A 16566-nucleotide genomic window follows, 5' to 3' on the forward strand; every position below is an offset into this window, starting at 1 on the left:
CAGAAATAAACGGGCAGATTATTATCTAGAAGGGGAGAAAATTCAAAGTACAGAAGTACAAAGGGACTTGGGGGTACTCGTGCAGGATACCCTAAAGGTTAACCACCAGGTTGGATCGGTGGTAAGGAAAGCAAATACTATGTTGGCATTCATTTCGAGAGGTATAGTGTATAAAAGTAAGGAAGTGTTGATGAGGCTCTACGGGGTACTAGTGAGGCCTCATTTGGAATACTGTGTACAGTTTTGGGCCCCACATCTTAGGAAGGATGTGCTGATGTTGGAGAGGGTTTAGAGGAGATTTACGAGGATGATTCCCGGAATGAAAGTGCTTACATATGATGAGTGTTTGTCGGCTCTTGGACTGTACTCACTGGAGTACAGAAGAATGAGGGGTACCTCATAGAAACATTTAAAATGTTGAAAGGACTGGACAGAGTAGATGTGGCCAAGCTGTTTCCCTTGGTAGGTGAGTCCAGGACCAGAAGGCACAATCTTAGAATCAGAGGGTACAGGTTTAAAACAGAGGTGAGAAGAAATTTCTTTAGCCAGGGAGTAGTGAATTTATGGAATTCTTTGCCACGTACGGCAGTGGAGGCCAGGTCATTGGAGGCGTTTAAGGAGGAGATAGATAGATATCTAATTAGTCCAGGTATCAAGGGATATGGGGAAAAGGCCAGAAATTGGGGTTAGAATAGTTCTTTTTGCTCATGGAGCAGGCTTCCCCCCCCCCCATTTCTCATTTCTTTTTTCTTTTTCCCCATTTCTTTGGAGCAGATTCGATGGGCCGAATGGCCTACTTCTGCTCCCTTGTCTTGTGATCTTGTGACCTTTTCTGTCAAGGTGTTGTATGGCAACCAACTGGTATCTCTGGTTATCAACCTGTATTTTATTTCCTGCTGTATACAGGGGAATTGGATTAAAATATTCTACAGTCTACAAAGTTTTAGGTCCAATATATGTGTATCTGAACAGAATCTTTACAGGAAAGTGGATCTGGATCACATTTTGTTTCCTTAGGAAAATCAAGAAATTGACAAAATTTATAATCAATGAAATAAAATTATACTTCATGACCCAATTTATTTTGGACCAATTCAGACTAGTCAAACTGGGGAATTTAATTATCCTTAAGTAATATGTAAAACAAGAATTTATTGGGTGTTCAATGACTTTCTAGATGATTAGGTGTGAAACAGCATTATATTGAATGAGGTAATAGTTCAATGAGTCATGTTAATTTTAAAACTGCCTCAGGACAACATTATAAATGCAAGCAATGTAAAAAGCATGCACAAATTACTGTACAATATATTGACAGATATCTCTTGGGGGAAGAATATAAACAAATCACCTCGCAATGTAGATGGATCCAAACATCTATTCACAGAGCAGCAGCAAATACATTTCCTGCCTACTTTTTCTTCCTCGTCTAAAGTATTTACCCACCTAAATAAAGTTGTTTATTGGCAAGGAAAGATGGGGCAGCATCAATGAGGACTTTTGCAGCTGTCAATCGGATTTCTGTCTGCTGCTCCACTCCACAACTCTGTTCAACTAAATGAACCCACTGTCTGAGCTCTTCACTTATGGAATCCAAGGATTTCTGTTGAGAAAGAGCCATATATGAGAAAGTTATAGAAACTACTCTCAGAAGACATATCGATTTACCATAAATGATTAGTTGGCTTTCATTACCTCCTGCTCCTTTTGCACAAGATGGGTTGCTAATTTTGAAGCCAGATTAAGTGTTACACTTTGCAGCTCGACACTAAAATCACATAAGAAAAAAAACAGTTAATGTACAGCTAGGATTCAAAACAACAGGTAAAATGACAATATATATTTAGTTTAAATTCAACAAAATCATTATCGACTGCCAATTTCCAAGGCAAACCATTAAGCATCCTCAAACATACTTGGTCTTCAACAAGAGCACCTACAATTACTTAAATTTCCTCACTTCTGGCAGGGCATGAATGCACATTCTACGGACAATCTCCTGTTCAATTTTTTAGATGATTATTAGGAGTGGGGTGCATGCCCTGGTTCCACTCTTCATACATGCTACTGTCCTTCAAGGGAACAAAATGTCCGCATCCAAATTTCTAACATGCATCAAATTTTGGACCTTGCCTGTTTGAACTCATTGGATAATTTAATGACTGGCAGTTCAGAGTGATTAACCTTAATTCAGCAGAAAACATTAGGTATGAAAAGTTAATTTCCTGCTGTCACATGTCATTACTACTCATAGAGTTTTGTCTCCAGGTGAAACCAGCTATCTTGACCTCCTTTAAATCCACCTGAGGGAACAGGTGGATGACATTGAAACTGGGTGCAATGGTTATGTTACCAGACTAACAATGCAGAGGCCAGGATGAAATAATCCAGTAATCTGAGTTCAAATCCCACATGGAATTTAAATTCACTTAATAATCTGAAATTTAGAAATACAACAGCTAGCCTTACATAGAACATTACAGCACAGTACAGGCCCTTCAGCCCACAATGTTGTGCCGATATTTTATCCTGTTCTAAGATCTGTCTAACCCTTCCCTCCCACATAGACACATGAATGATAGAGAAATGGAGGACTATCTAAGAGTCTCTTAAATGTCCCTAATGTATCTGCCCCCACAACCTCTGCCAGCAGTGCGTTCCACGCACCCACCACTCTCTGTGTAAATAACTTACCCCTGACATCCCCCTATATCTTCTTCCAATCACCTTAAAAGTATGCCCCCTCATGTTAGCCATTGTCACCCTGGGAAAAAGTCACTGACTGTCCACTCGATCTATGCCTCTTATCATCTTGTACACCTCTATCAAGTCACCTCTCATCCTCCTTCTCTCCAAAGAGAAAAGCCCCAGCTCGCTCAACCTATCCTCATAAGACATGCTCTCCAATCCAGGCAGCATCCTGGTAAATCTCCTCTGCACCCTCTCTAAAGCTTCCACATCCTTCCTATAATGAGGCGACTAGAACTGAACACAATACTCCGAGTGTGGTCTAACCAGAGTTCTATAGTGCTGCAACATTACCTCATGGCTCTTGAACTCAATACCCTGACTAATGAAGGCCAACACATCGTACGCTTTCTAAACAACCCCATCAACCATTAAATGTCCTGTGCAATTGTTAGCAAGCCACTAGGTTCAAGGGCATTTAGGGATGGACAATAAACGCTTGTCAGAGATGCCCAGATCCAGAAAAAGCAATTTATAAGAAAAGCACAGTGAAAAGCAACCTTTGTCAAGTTTTAAGCAAGCTCACCTCTGCACTAGGACAGCATGTAACTAGAAACCAGGAAAGTAACAACAACATTTAACATCTGAATGTGAAGGCAGCAGCTTCTTGAATGACAAACCCTATTAATTAACCAGTCAACCTAAACAGCCAATTTACAATATGTTATTCAACAGCACACTAGGAAGCTCAGAAAATTACAAGCTTTAAAATGTAAAGGAATCATTAAAGTGATTGTATAATACCCCATCATCAACTAGACAGAAAATGAAACCAGATGATTCTGTGTAAGATCGCAATTATATTAGCATGCGGTGTCATTCAAGTAAAGTCCAGTTGAACTTTCAACTGTTTATTTTATAATTCTCAGTGGGTTTCAGATTCAAATCCCACTCTAGAGATGCAAGCACAACATCAATGGTGAGGTTTCAAAGGAGCCTTGAGAGAAAGCTGCTCTGTCAGGGGTATTGTCTTATGGAATGAGACACTAAACCAAAATCATGCTTGTTTTCTCACATGGGCAGAAAAAGATCCCTTGGTATCTTTTGAATGAGACCTTAAACCATGGCCCTGTCCACTCTTTCAGGACAGAAAAGATCCTTAGCACTATTTGAAGAAAGGAAGGATAGTTTTCCTCTTGTCCTGCTCAACATTTTGCACCTGACCTATGTCCCAAAGAGGTTATCAGGTTGTAACAGCTTGTGGTACCTTGGTCCAAATGATCTGCCGAGTTTCTACACTGTAACTGTACATGTATTTCAAAAGTATTTCACTGGCAGTAAATAACACTGGGATGTCCTGAGTTTCCGAAAATAATACTATTCTTTGTCACGGTTTAATAAATCCAATAAATTAAATAAATGCACAACAGCATGAATTGCAGGTCTACACATTGAGAAAAACATCGCATATGGTGGATTCGCTATTTTAAGAATGTGAGTCATTCATAATGCAATTTTAGTCTGCAAGCCAAATAAACAACTTCAATAAAGCCATTTCACATGAAGTATTTTAACATGAGAGAATGACTGGTTAAGAGAGATTGACAGGGTGACAGAAAAGAGGCATTAGCAGAGTAAGTGACAAGAGATTAATTACTCTAGTTGTTGGGGAAGGGCAGTCTTGGGATAAAAGGGTTGGCCATTTAAGACTGAGGAGAAATTTCTTTACACAGGGGAATAAATCTGTGGAATTTTCTACCTTACAATGGTGTGGATTCTGGATGCTGGGGAATCATAGGATATAGAAAAAGCATGAGAAAGTAAACTTGAGGCACAAAATACCATAGAACAGTACAGCACAATACAGGCCCTTTGGCCCACCACGTTGTGCCGACCTTTAAACCACACCTAAGGCTATTTAACCCCTTCCTCCCACATATCCCCCTATTTTAAATTCCTCCATATGCTTATCTAACAATCTCTTAAATTTGACCAACGTACCTGCCTCCATCACCACCCCAGGCAGCGCATTCCATGCACCAACCACTCTCTGGGTAAAAGATTGTTCATAATTTCATACAATGGGAGAGCAGAATTGAATATGGCACATACCATTTCCTATATTTGATGTTCTTGTGTTGGAATATGAAGCTTTATATTGATCATAAATTAATTTTCTTTACACTGGAGTTACAACTCAAACCAAAAGATTCACAGTCATTTTTTATGCAGTCACGTTGTTTCCTGTTAAGGTGAGGAATGGTAACATTACATATGTCTGAAGATATAGAAGAAAGATATAATGAAGAGAAATCCAGATATTATTTAGGTCTAGGCATCTCCTAGCAGGATACCATCATAACCGAGAGGTCCAGGAACATGCTATTCATTACTAAGCCAACAACTTTTGATTCATTTAGCCACATTCATTGGATGGATGATGGTCACATTCCCAAGTACATTCTCTACAGTGAACAATCTTTGAGGTTATAACCTGTTGGATGTCCACACCTCTGCCACAAGGACATGTTAAGCAAGATATAAAGTTGGCAGGCATTGACACAGAAAACTGGGAGAGAGCCACTGACAGCTTAGACCCCTGGAGGCTGATTGTTCAGATGGGCATCAAAATGCCACAGAAAAACTGAAAGCTCAGATGGCTGAGATGAGACCCCAAGAAAACAGGTCAGCAAATCTTTCACCCACTGCCCAGTTTTCATTTGCAAGTGCAGTCAAGACTACCACATGAGGTTGGGGGGGGGGGGGGGGTGTCCCAAGTCACATCAGAAGATGTTCAACAATGGAGTGGCCCACCAAGGTATAAACCATCAGGAAAAAAGGCTGCCACACTCTCCTAAACTCAACTTCAGAAGGTATACTGTATGTTATTACTTCAGTTTGTCCCGAGGCCAAACTACATCTCTAAAGTGTAACCTGAAACCTTTCAAAGGCAACTTATGCATATGTACAATATTTTTTTCCAACAGAAGAAATAAAATTTTGTCCCATGAGGTTCTAGATTAACCAGTGTTGGACTGGTGTCCCATCCTTTTATGTCAATTCTGAAGTTGGATTTCAAACAATGCAATGATTAATATAATGCAGGCACTTCACTGTAAAGGGCACCCAGAAATCAGCCTGGAAATTCATAAGACTGCCACTGGTGTGGGACTTTGCACTTTGTGAAACAAGACAAAGGCTTGATGTCGCATCACCCAGTTTCAATAACTTTAGCAAAATTGATCAAGCACTTAGTAACAACATCAAACATTATACATGTTAACATATCGAAGTTGTCAGTTTCAGTGGATCTCTTTAGCTAACACCTCCTCTGACTTTGACAAACTTTTTCTTGGTGCTTCTTTCTGTGATGGTGTAATAAAAGGCCATGGTAGGGGCTGTTAAACCCCCCATGTCAATTCATTCGCCCTCAGTTATCAAATTACAGAAAGATGTACACAAAACAGGTCCCATCTAGGTCAGACTTGGGAAAAGAAATCCTTCCCAAGCATACATACATAAGTCCTAGAGTATCTCACTGATTGTTTTATTGTGGCTTAGACATGTGGGTGTCCTAACAATTGTCTGTGGCACCAAATGTTACCTTCACTTCACATCCTTCCAAGATATAAGAGAGTGTGAGATGACTCAACTGATAAGATTCACCAGGACTTCTCTTTACAATTCAATATTTTTAACCTGACTTTCCCTTTCATAAGGAGAGCTGGTATTGATTCACACACACACACACACACACACACACACACACACACACAATGTTTGTATAATGTTAAAGTTCTCTGATTCTACATTGGAGATGGAGTTGTAATTTGACAAAAGTAACATTATCCAAAGCCTATTTCAAACCAAGAAATTAAATTCTATTCCTGAGAATGACCAACTCATAGTTTCCTACAACACAGAAGGAAGCTATTTGACCTACTGGGTGTCCATGCTGAGTCTCAGAACATTCCCACCAGATCCATTCCCTCACTTATTTACTTCAAATGTTCATCAACTTCCCCGATTCCCCTCCCACTTTGATGGAAAACAACTATACAAGGAATCCAGTCAAGGAATTGAGGTGAAGAATCTGTGATGGATTTATTGCTTCTTTTTGAAAACTTCAATGGAAAAAAATACTGAAAACTTTTTCTACTTCTCCTCTGCCATTTCACGGTGAATAGAAAAGGCACCTTGACATCAGAAGTGTTAGTTAACACAACTCCTTCAGATCTCAGTCTTTTAGTTTGTTCAACAACTTGTTAAATTTTGAATTAAACAGACCTTCTTTAAAAATACCATAAATTATTTCAAAAGATCTATCGTGAATAGTAAATTTTTGGTTTTCATATACTAGAAATCAAAAGATATTGTGAAGTTTACTGGCAGCATTTTTGGACACGTCTGTACCCTTATTAGTCGTAATCAAAACAAATATTTTTATTTTTGAATTAAGGACAATTAACTGATGAAAATAAATGGAAACATCAATTTTGTTCTCGTGAAAAATCTGCACTGATAAGTAATGGTTAGTGATGCAAGAAGGTAATTTAATAAAAAGAACCATTTCAGGCATATTGCTCTAATTTGCCTTGGTTCCTGTAGTTTCCATGTGTGGGGTAGACAGACTTGGCCAAAATGTGAGACCAAGAAACCTCTCCCACTGTTATTTAAGTATGAAAATCCAAGTCTTCATGGAAACTCAATAAACATACAATATATCTATAAAATACTTCCATTCACTCCTTGGGATTTCAAATTTTTGCACACATGTGGCAATGCATCAAGTTCCTGTGTCAAACGGTTCATTATGAGCGCATACACAAGGGGCACTACTATTACAGGCTCTAAACTTTGATTGTATTTACTGGTTGGTTAACAGCTGGGGACATCACACTGAAATATAATGATCCAAGAGGGCAACATTTTACACAAGTAAGCCGAAGCAGTAGCAATGAAAAGGGAGCACAAATTAAGATCCCGCACATATGTACGTATTGCGAGTATCTGCGGGGGCACTCATCAATCAACCATTCATTCAGATTTCCAGCTGTAAAAAAGATTCATCCAGACAAAAATGAATATACTTGATTAAACAGGGTTTATCAGCAAAATCCAATGGCCAAGAAATTCTTCTGTACGTTAAAAATTTACGTGAAAGCAGTAATGCACAGGAAGGGGCTTGTGATGGTTTCAAGTGCAGCCCTCAGGCTTCAATTCCACACACTCATGCATGTGGCGCGTGCACACACACGTGAAAGCCTTCCTTCCACAACCTCACACAATTTCTGAACATGGAGTACAAGGAGGAATTGTGTAGGTGAGTGGGGTAGGTTAAGTGGAGATGATCACAGGGAGGGTGGAATTAAGGGGCAGGGGAGAGACAATTCAGTGGGTTAGAGTTAAGAAGATTACATGTCCTATAAGGAGGGGTTGTACAAACCTGAGTTGTTTCTCTAGAGCGGTGAAGGCTGTGGGGAGACCTGATAGAATTTTGTAAGATTATGAGAGGCATAGATAGACAGCCGGTAACATTTTCCCAGGATAGAAATGTCTAATACTAGAGGGCATGCATTTAAGGCAAGAGGGGGCAAACTCAAAGGAGATGTGCAGAGCAATTTTTTTTTACACAGAGAGTGCTGGGTGCCTGGAATGCACTACCAGGGGTAGTAGTGGAGGCAACTTCGATAGAGGCGTTTAAGAGGCCCTTAGATAGGCACATGAATGTGCAGACAATAAGATAAGACAAGATGAATGGAGAAATAAGGACATTGTGTAGGCAGAAGGAACTAGTTTAGTCAGGCATTAATTACTAGTTTAATTAGTTTTGCACAACATCGTGGGCTGAAGAGCCTGTCCCTGTGCTGTTCTAAGATAGGAGGAGGGAGCTGAGGAGATAAGCACTATTGTGAAGCGATGTTGGGAAGGCATAGAGATGGCACTGGGTTGGTTGAGGCCAATGATAGTAGGAGTGGGAGCAGCTGGTACAGTGGAAATTTACCTGCTTAGAGGAAGACTGATGCCACAATCCCCCAATGGCCCAGATAGAGTCAGGCACTTTAAACAATGTTCAGCAGATCACTCACCTTCAGATATGGCCTGGTCCAGTGCTTTAGGCCTGTGTTATATGCAGAGTAGAATTTAATGTAGGTGATGTCAAACAAGCCTTTTAAACATCTTGCAAATGGTTTGAAAATCTGGAATTGGTTTACCAGCACACAAAGCAACTTTTAACAAAATTCTATCAACATGGCATGTAAAATGTTACACTAATTGATAGAATTTCTAGGGCAAAACTCCATGTCCAAACAAGAAACTTTGCCAAACTATAAGTGGAGTAAAAAAAGAGGTTTGGAAATTGCAATCACAGGAACTTCAGAAACAAATGCTTCCCATTTTTGTACTGCATTACATTTAAATTATTTTTACTCTGCTATTAATTCACCTTAAATAAATGGATTAAAGATTAATTAGAAAAACACAAACAGGAATAGATTATTCATGAGAAGTTTGACAATTTTTGTCTTATTGTCAAACTATATTGATGATACTGGATGAATACAAATAAGGTGATCTTGATCGAATAAATAGTATTTTGGTGCATGCAAAATTTTGAATTTCAATCTATTTCACTTCATAGTTTTCATCAAAAAAGAGAATTCAATTCTTTTAAAGATGCCATATAGTCTATGAACCAGTTTAACAGTTAATTTGCACGTTATATTTTCCCATGGGTAACTGCAACTTTAAACCATCCAAAATTGTTTCTTGTGGTATTCTTGGGGTAGTTGCAATAGTTGCAAAATCTGGATACGTTTATTACAAATACCCATGAGGGCAGTAAATGCACTGATGAATTGCAAAATAGTGGGAGGGTGGGCTGTTAGGGACTTTTGAGAGATTCATTCTGAAGGGGTGTTATTTCTCACACATGCAACGTGTGTCCACTGTATGTATTCACATGAGTCATTGTTGTTGAGAGAAACCTGAAATATCAGTATGAAATTTACCCATACCCTGTCAACTGTTCTCCAACTCCATATTGTAATCAAACTGTAGTTCTTGCTTGGTAATGGCAGCTTTGAATATCCAGGAATAAATATTGTACCAATTCCTATTACTTCAATCAAGATACTCTGCCATTTGATCGCTAAGTGAGGTCAGCTAAGTGCTATCTTCTCAACTAATTTCTGGGTTTGCAGTTGGAAGCAGAGTATGAGAACTCAGTGGATGATATTTACTTAGTAGTTCACTTTTTTCATTTTCAATCATAATAATCTTCTTCAGAGCAGTGCCATAGCTTGATTCATGTTGGAGCGGTTGGACAATGACTTTAAGTTGCAACCTTTGCTACATAACCTATCCTCATGATCTGTGTGGTATGTTATTTTTCAGTACCATGTTATATAATTAAAGCCACATCAAGTTCTAACTTTTTCCTCATGATTAGGTCAACATTCCATTCTTTTATGTGTTAGAACTCATGTGTTGAATTTGTATGCTGTTGAGAAAGCCTCCTCTTGCTACTGACTGCAATAGTTTTTCATTAAATTAATTTGCATTGTGAAAATTCTGTTCAAAAACTCAATGTGGAATGGATCAAGTTCAGATAACTTGCTTTTCTGTTTGTTTTGGAACTGGCAAGTTCTGCCATGAGGTTATCATCTGTAATATCAATTCAGTTTTCATCTCTCCACAGGCACTGCTGGGCATATCCAACATTCTCCTTTTGTTGGAGGTTTCAGCAACAGCTCTGATTTACGTATTGCAGCTTTACGTGTCCCTTTGTTTGTTTTCCCTCTTTCTAACTGCTCGTTAATTTATTAGCCAGGTATCTCAGTAAAGATCTGGATCTCCAGGGTAACCCCGGCATCACACTATCAGAGACACTCCCTTTGTCCCATCAATCTTTCCTCCTGCTACTCTGCAATTTAAAGATAACTTGTTTCCTCACTTTCTTGGTTCTGATGAAGTGTCTTCTACCCAAAATATTTCTCGTTCCTCATTTGCTGCCGGATCAGTGAAATGTTTCCAGTATTTTCTGTTTTTTATTTCAGATTTCCAGCATTTGCAGCTTTTTAATTTATATCCACATAAAAGCTGTAGTGCAGAATGAGTGACTTGAGAAGATGATAATGTGCCTTGACATGAAATGCTTTTACTAGCAATTTGGAGAACAAATTTTGTGAGAATTTAAGGATATATACTCTGCTCTCTATTCCTTACACATACATTAATTAAAACTTAAAACTTTACTTTAAAACTTTATCTATGTAGCACAGCAACCAGGCCCTTCCGGCCCAATGAGCCCGCGCCGCCCAGTTACACCTGTACATTAAAAAAATGTATGTTTCTTCATTCCACACAATGACTTTGTATTACATTCTTCTTTCTTAAGTGAGGACAGAAGAACTTAGTCATCACCATCATGTTGGGTTCAGCATGTGCAGCAACCAATTTGCAACACAGCAATGCGATAATGACTAGATAATCTGTTCAGTGATATTGGTTGAGGGATAAATTTTCACTAAAACAACAAGGGAGCTTGCTGTTCTTCTTCAAAGCTATGTCACCTAAGAGAGAAAATGAGCCTCAGTTTAACTCACTCCAATTCAGGGGCAAAAATACTAACACCAAATCACAGTTGACAACTCAGGGAAATACTTATCATCAGTGGATGCTACATAACTTGGGCTGCAAGCTAAAGAAACCTGTTTGGAGGCAGCTTCACTCTGCATTCAATTCAAAACTGAAAGACCTTTGTTCCTCTTTAAATAAAAATGTTTTAGTTAATAATCTGGATTAGAAAACCCATTTGCACCCAATTTTTAAGAATAAATCATGCATAAGAGTGTGCTCATTTCCAGCAAAAGTCTGAGCCATCGGGTATTGTTCTGGATACTTCCTGTTGTGATTCACTGTAGCATGGGTATCATTTCCCCATCTAACTTTGCACACACACATGATGCTGCCATCAACTTGTGTAGCACCGTTTCTTACTCACTGGCCATAATTGAATCAACTAGTCTTGGTCTACAACTTTCATTTTCACTCACAGAAGTGAGTGAAACTACAAGTCTGAAACAATACGCGATTTAAAGAGCCCCTACCGAATCATCAATTTTTTATCACACTGATTTCCATGTGCTATTCTTTTGCAGATAGTACTCACTGACAAAAGTCAGAGCATCACACCACTGTGTGATTTAACCCAACCCACCTGCAATTTCCCCTCTTTCTTTTCTCCATCTCCGCGGTTTTCCCTCATCTCCATTGCATAGGGATGACCATAACCATATTTTAATGGCTATGGAAAGGGATACAGATGGACCAGTAATTAAAGTGTTAGATTGAGATAAGGCCAATTTCATTAACATAAGGGATGACCTTGAATGACAATGCATCAAATTCATATATCAAATAGCCTGTTTCCATGCTGTATTATTCTATGATTCTATCTCAAGCAAGAGAGTCAAATAGCATGGAAACAGGCCCTTCAGCCCAACGCTGACCAAATGCCCATTGAAGCTAGTCCCAAATCACATGCTACTCCTGTTAACAGGAGAGTTGGGTTGATGCCTGATACGATCTGTCTTCTGCTCTTGGCCTCTCCACTTGTACTTTCTCCTTTTTAAGTCCTTATTCTTTTTTTCCATCACACTTGCACACATTGAAAATGACAAAAGCAACAAACAAACATTTCAAAAATTTCTTTTGAACTTCTTCAGCTCCATAACTTTGCAATTTAGCTAGCAAAATGTTCCTTCAGCTGTGGTTTAGTTGATAGTACCCTCAAGTCTGAGTCAGAAGATTGTCGATTCAAGTACCATTCCAGAGATGTGAAGCCACAAATTTCAGCTCACACATCAGTGCAGTACTAAGGGGGTGCAAGGGAGTGCTGCACTGTTTTTTTGGATGAGATGTGAAACCTAGGGACCTCAGGCAGCTGTAAAGATCACATGGCAGTATCTTGAAGAAGAGCATTTTCTTCAATACCCACATCAAAATCAGCACTGTGGGAAAAAAAGATTTTCTGGACATTTTCATGTTTCTCTTCATGGACATTTGCTGTGCACATACATCCTCCAGTAACATTTCCTGCTATATTTCAACAGTACTTCACTGGCTGTGAAGCATACTGGGATTACCAAAGGATGTGAGGAGTGCTCTTTTAAGACTTTCTTTTGCTTTTTTATAAAACAAGAAGCATAGATAGAGTAGACAGCCAGTATCTTTTCCTCAGGGTCGAAATTTCTAGTACCAGAGGGTATGCATTTAATGTGAGAGGGAGGAAGTTCAAAGGAAATGCGTGGGGAAAGTTTTTTTTACACAGAGTGGTGGGTGCCTGGAATGCGCTGCCAAGGGTGGTGCTGGAGGCAGGTACAATAGAGGGGTTTAAAAAGCTCTTAGATAGGCACATGAATATGCAGAGAATGGAGGGGTGTGTTCCATGTGCAGGCAGAAGGGATTTGTGTAATTAGGTGTCATTAGCTTATTTAGAGAAATAAAGGACTGCAGATGCTGGAATCTAGATGAAAAACACGATGATGCTGTAGGAACTCAGCAGGCCAGGCAGCATCAGTGGAGAAAAGCAGGCGGTCAACGTTTGGGGGTCAGGACCCTTCTTCAGGACTGAAGATAGGAAAAGGGGAAGCCCAATATATAGGAGGGAACACAATATATAGGGTGGCCACATTCTCTTGCAAGGAAGAGTGGGTGAAAAAGGGTATATGGTGTGCCATCTCCCAGACGGTACAAGATGGATATGATAACGATGTTCACTTTTTCCAAGAAGAACAAGCAGATAGGTAAATGAAGGTGGTTATGCTTGGTGTTGCACATTTTATGAAGTCAGAGCAAGGGGCCATTTAGAAGAGAACCTTTCTTCACAAGGTGGTAGGTGTGCAACTTTCTCCTATAAATAGCAGATATTAGCTCAATAATTTTAAACCTTCTATGGAAAGACTTTTACCAGTCAAGATTATGAAGGAATATGGTGCCAAGGCTGGTGGATGGACTTAACAGCATGTAGATTAGTCACAAACTTGTTGACTCAACTTATTCTCATTCTGATAATGCCAACAAATGATCACGACCTCATTTGCGCTGTGATGTAATGGTGACAACAATGACCCATTTGTAATATTCTTTCAGTTAACTTTGGCACCTGTAGATTTAGGCAAAAGAGGGGGACAGAAAATATGTGTGTGTATATAGGGGGAAAGAGTGGGGGGGGTGGTTAGGGAGGGTGGAGTAATATTACATTCCCGCATCTCCAACTAATTGGGGCAAATGCTGAGAGTCTTCCCCACGGCTGTCATTTAATGGATTTTTCCAAGAAATATTTATCTATCAGGTTACTGAACTTCCAAAGTTTTCTGCTGTTTCTTATCCATTTGTGCACCTGCAATTTGGACTGATTGATAGGTGCAATTTGCAGGAAGGATTTGTGGCACTACTGCTGTAAAGACACAGCCAGGATTTGGTTGCTCTGTCCACACTGGGGTTTGAAACTTTCACAAGAACTCTGCATTTATTTACAATAATAAGTTGGAAGAAAAAGAGAAAGAACATATTCAGTAATGGTGACATTTGAACATATTTAATGTAACAACCAAGTGTGAGGTTAACTTGCACAGAATTGGCAGATAGTCCCATGTCTGGCCTTAGTTACTTTCCAGTACAAAAATATATCTGTGATAAAACTCAAGGTCTGAAATTTACTATGGTATTTGGTATTGCAAAGAAAAGTGAGGACTGCTGAAAACAACATCTTATTCAGGCTTTGTGCCACACCTACCTTCCTAAAACACTCCACATTTTTGAAGAAGTCCTTGAGCACACAACAAACACAATGATAGGGTCATGGTAAATACTTTCATTAAATTGCAGTTCATGATTCTAGGCAGACTGTTCAGGTTTCAAAAACTAAATAACCAAAATTTCAACAACTATGCATATACTAATTACCTTAAGACTCATACATGTTTGCTCAAGTTAAATCTCTATAAAGTATTGGAGGAGTACCTGCTTTTTGTGGTCTCTGCTATTGACAAGATCCACCTGAGAAATTTGGCTTCACTCATCACTGAAGTATTCACTGTCCAAGGAAACAGTCCCTCTATATCCAAATGGCACAATATTTTCAGCACCTAGAATATTTGACATAGCAGTTAGTTATAAAACTATACACATAGGCTGTGTTAGGTTTCAAGTAGATGCCAACGTCAGTCATTTGAACACGTTTAGATTGTGCTCTTAGCTCTATTGGTTTAGTAAAGTGATCCATTTGAATAGTCAATGAGAGTGCTTTCACCAAGACTGGTTCTTTCATAACCTATTTTATTATATAAAACTAATAGGGTGGCTACTGTCTCATTTTGTTTGCAAGGCTTCAAAATAAATAAGCAATAGTTTTAAGGAAGTCATATTTGAGATACTTACTTCTTAATTCTCAGTGATATTGCATGTTACTCTATCAAGATAATCCCTCACCTTGGCAAGATATTCTGGGTGTTTTTCTTGCACTGCTAGCTTTTTCAGAGTGTCCTTAATTCCTGATAACAGGAACAGTACATTCCCATTTGTTTCTCTGGGCTGGAGGAAATCTGTGTCTTCCAGCCATAACAACAATGTCTCCAGGGTCAGCAAACGTGCTTCAAGAAATTCTGATTGCAGAAGACGAGGAAGGTGTAGACTGGGCTGAACTTCAGCAGATACAGAAGCCAATTTGTTGGTGGCATCTCCTGACTGTGACATTGGTCGTAGAGAAACCAATTTTGCCACTACAGACAACGTTAACTTAGTGATGCTCTTTTGCCACTGAATTAGTCCAGGTGCTGGTGAAAACTTCTGGCTCTCTGTAAATAGTTCTGACTCCAGTATAATGTGGTGGGCAGCCTGCCAGAAGTTTAGAATCTCTAGGTCTGAAAGAAAGCATTTATTAGTTAGGGGTGCATTGCTAAACAGGAAGCAATTTGCTATACATTATCGGCTTAAAACTTTTCATAACATTTTGAAAGGTAAATTTAAAGCAACATTCAAAGATACTATATTTGTGACAAATTTCTTGGAAAAAGATTCCACTTCCAAGTCACTTCCCATAAGCAGTGACACCATGTAGAGAACCTCAACCAATGCATTTTGCAATGAAGATTGAAATAAGTGTGATTTTAATTTTGCCCATTCTGTGAGAACTTGTGTCTATAATTTTATTCTGCTCTGCTGAGTAGGCAGGAAGGTTACATGTCTGAGAACATGGGGGGTCCTTACTTCATCACTCATTCTTGTTCCAATGACATCAAAGGCTGAGTATCATTGTTACTTGGTACACCAATGGGAAGCAGTGTGGCTGGTCTACCAGTATGTTGCCAAGATCAGAAAGAACACAAAGAGTTCAATTTAAACAATTGTTTTCTTAATTTAATTATGGGATGGACACTTCCGGTAAACCTTGCATTGTCATCCACCACCAGTTTCCCCAGAAAAGTAGTGGTCACTCTCCTCATTGAATTACTCCTTCGTTACCCTTTGTAGTGGTTTGACAAGACTGCTTTAGAAAACTGCTTAGTTAGTTAATTATGTTTGTGTGGGACCACAACAAATTCCACTGAATAACAGGAGATCCCAGGAGCAGCAAAGAGTCAATGGGCCAAACTATTTCCTCTAACTGTGGACATGGTATGAAATGATATTTAGTGAAGGAGGAAAAGAAAATATAATACAGGAATGTGCCAGTTACCCATTCTTGAAACCTGACCATTAAACTCCAAAGGCAACATTCCAGGCTATTCAGAGAAAAAAAACATAAAAACTGAGTGCTTTTTTTTCTAAAAAGCTAGAATCTCAGAAGGCAATCATTTCCCACTCCCCTAA

The 16566-nt window shown here is 39.1% G+C and overlaps 1 protein-coding gene across 1 annotated transcript in view; it reads right to left on the bottom strand.

The window, feature by feature from the left end:
* thada (THADA armadillo repeat containing) overlaps positions 1–16566 on the bottom strand; it is a 299794-nt gene that overhangs the window by 55930 nt on the left and 227298 nt on the right. Inside the window, 4 exon segments of the mRNA XM_052011253.1 lie at positions 1447–1603; positions 1696–1768; positions 14719–14843; positions 15187–15617. Of these exon segments, the coding sequence (XP_051867213.1) occupies positions 1447–1603; positions 1696–1768; positions 14719–14843; positions 15187–15617 (786 nt within the window).

The sequence above is a fragment of the Pristis pectinata genome, chromosome 3, assembly GCF_009764475.1.
Source record: "Pristis pectinata isolate sPriPec2 chromosome 3, sPriPec2.1.pri, whole genome shotgun sequence".
Classification (NCBI taxonomy): Eukaryota; Metazoa; Chordata; class Chondrichthyes; order Rhinopristiformes; family Pristidae; genus Pristis; species Pristis pectinata.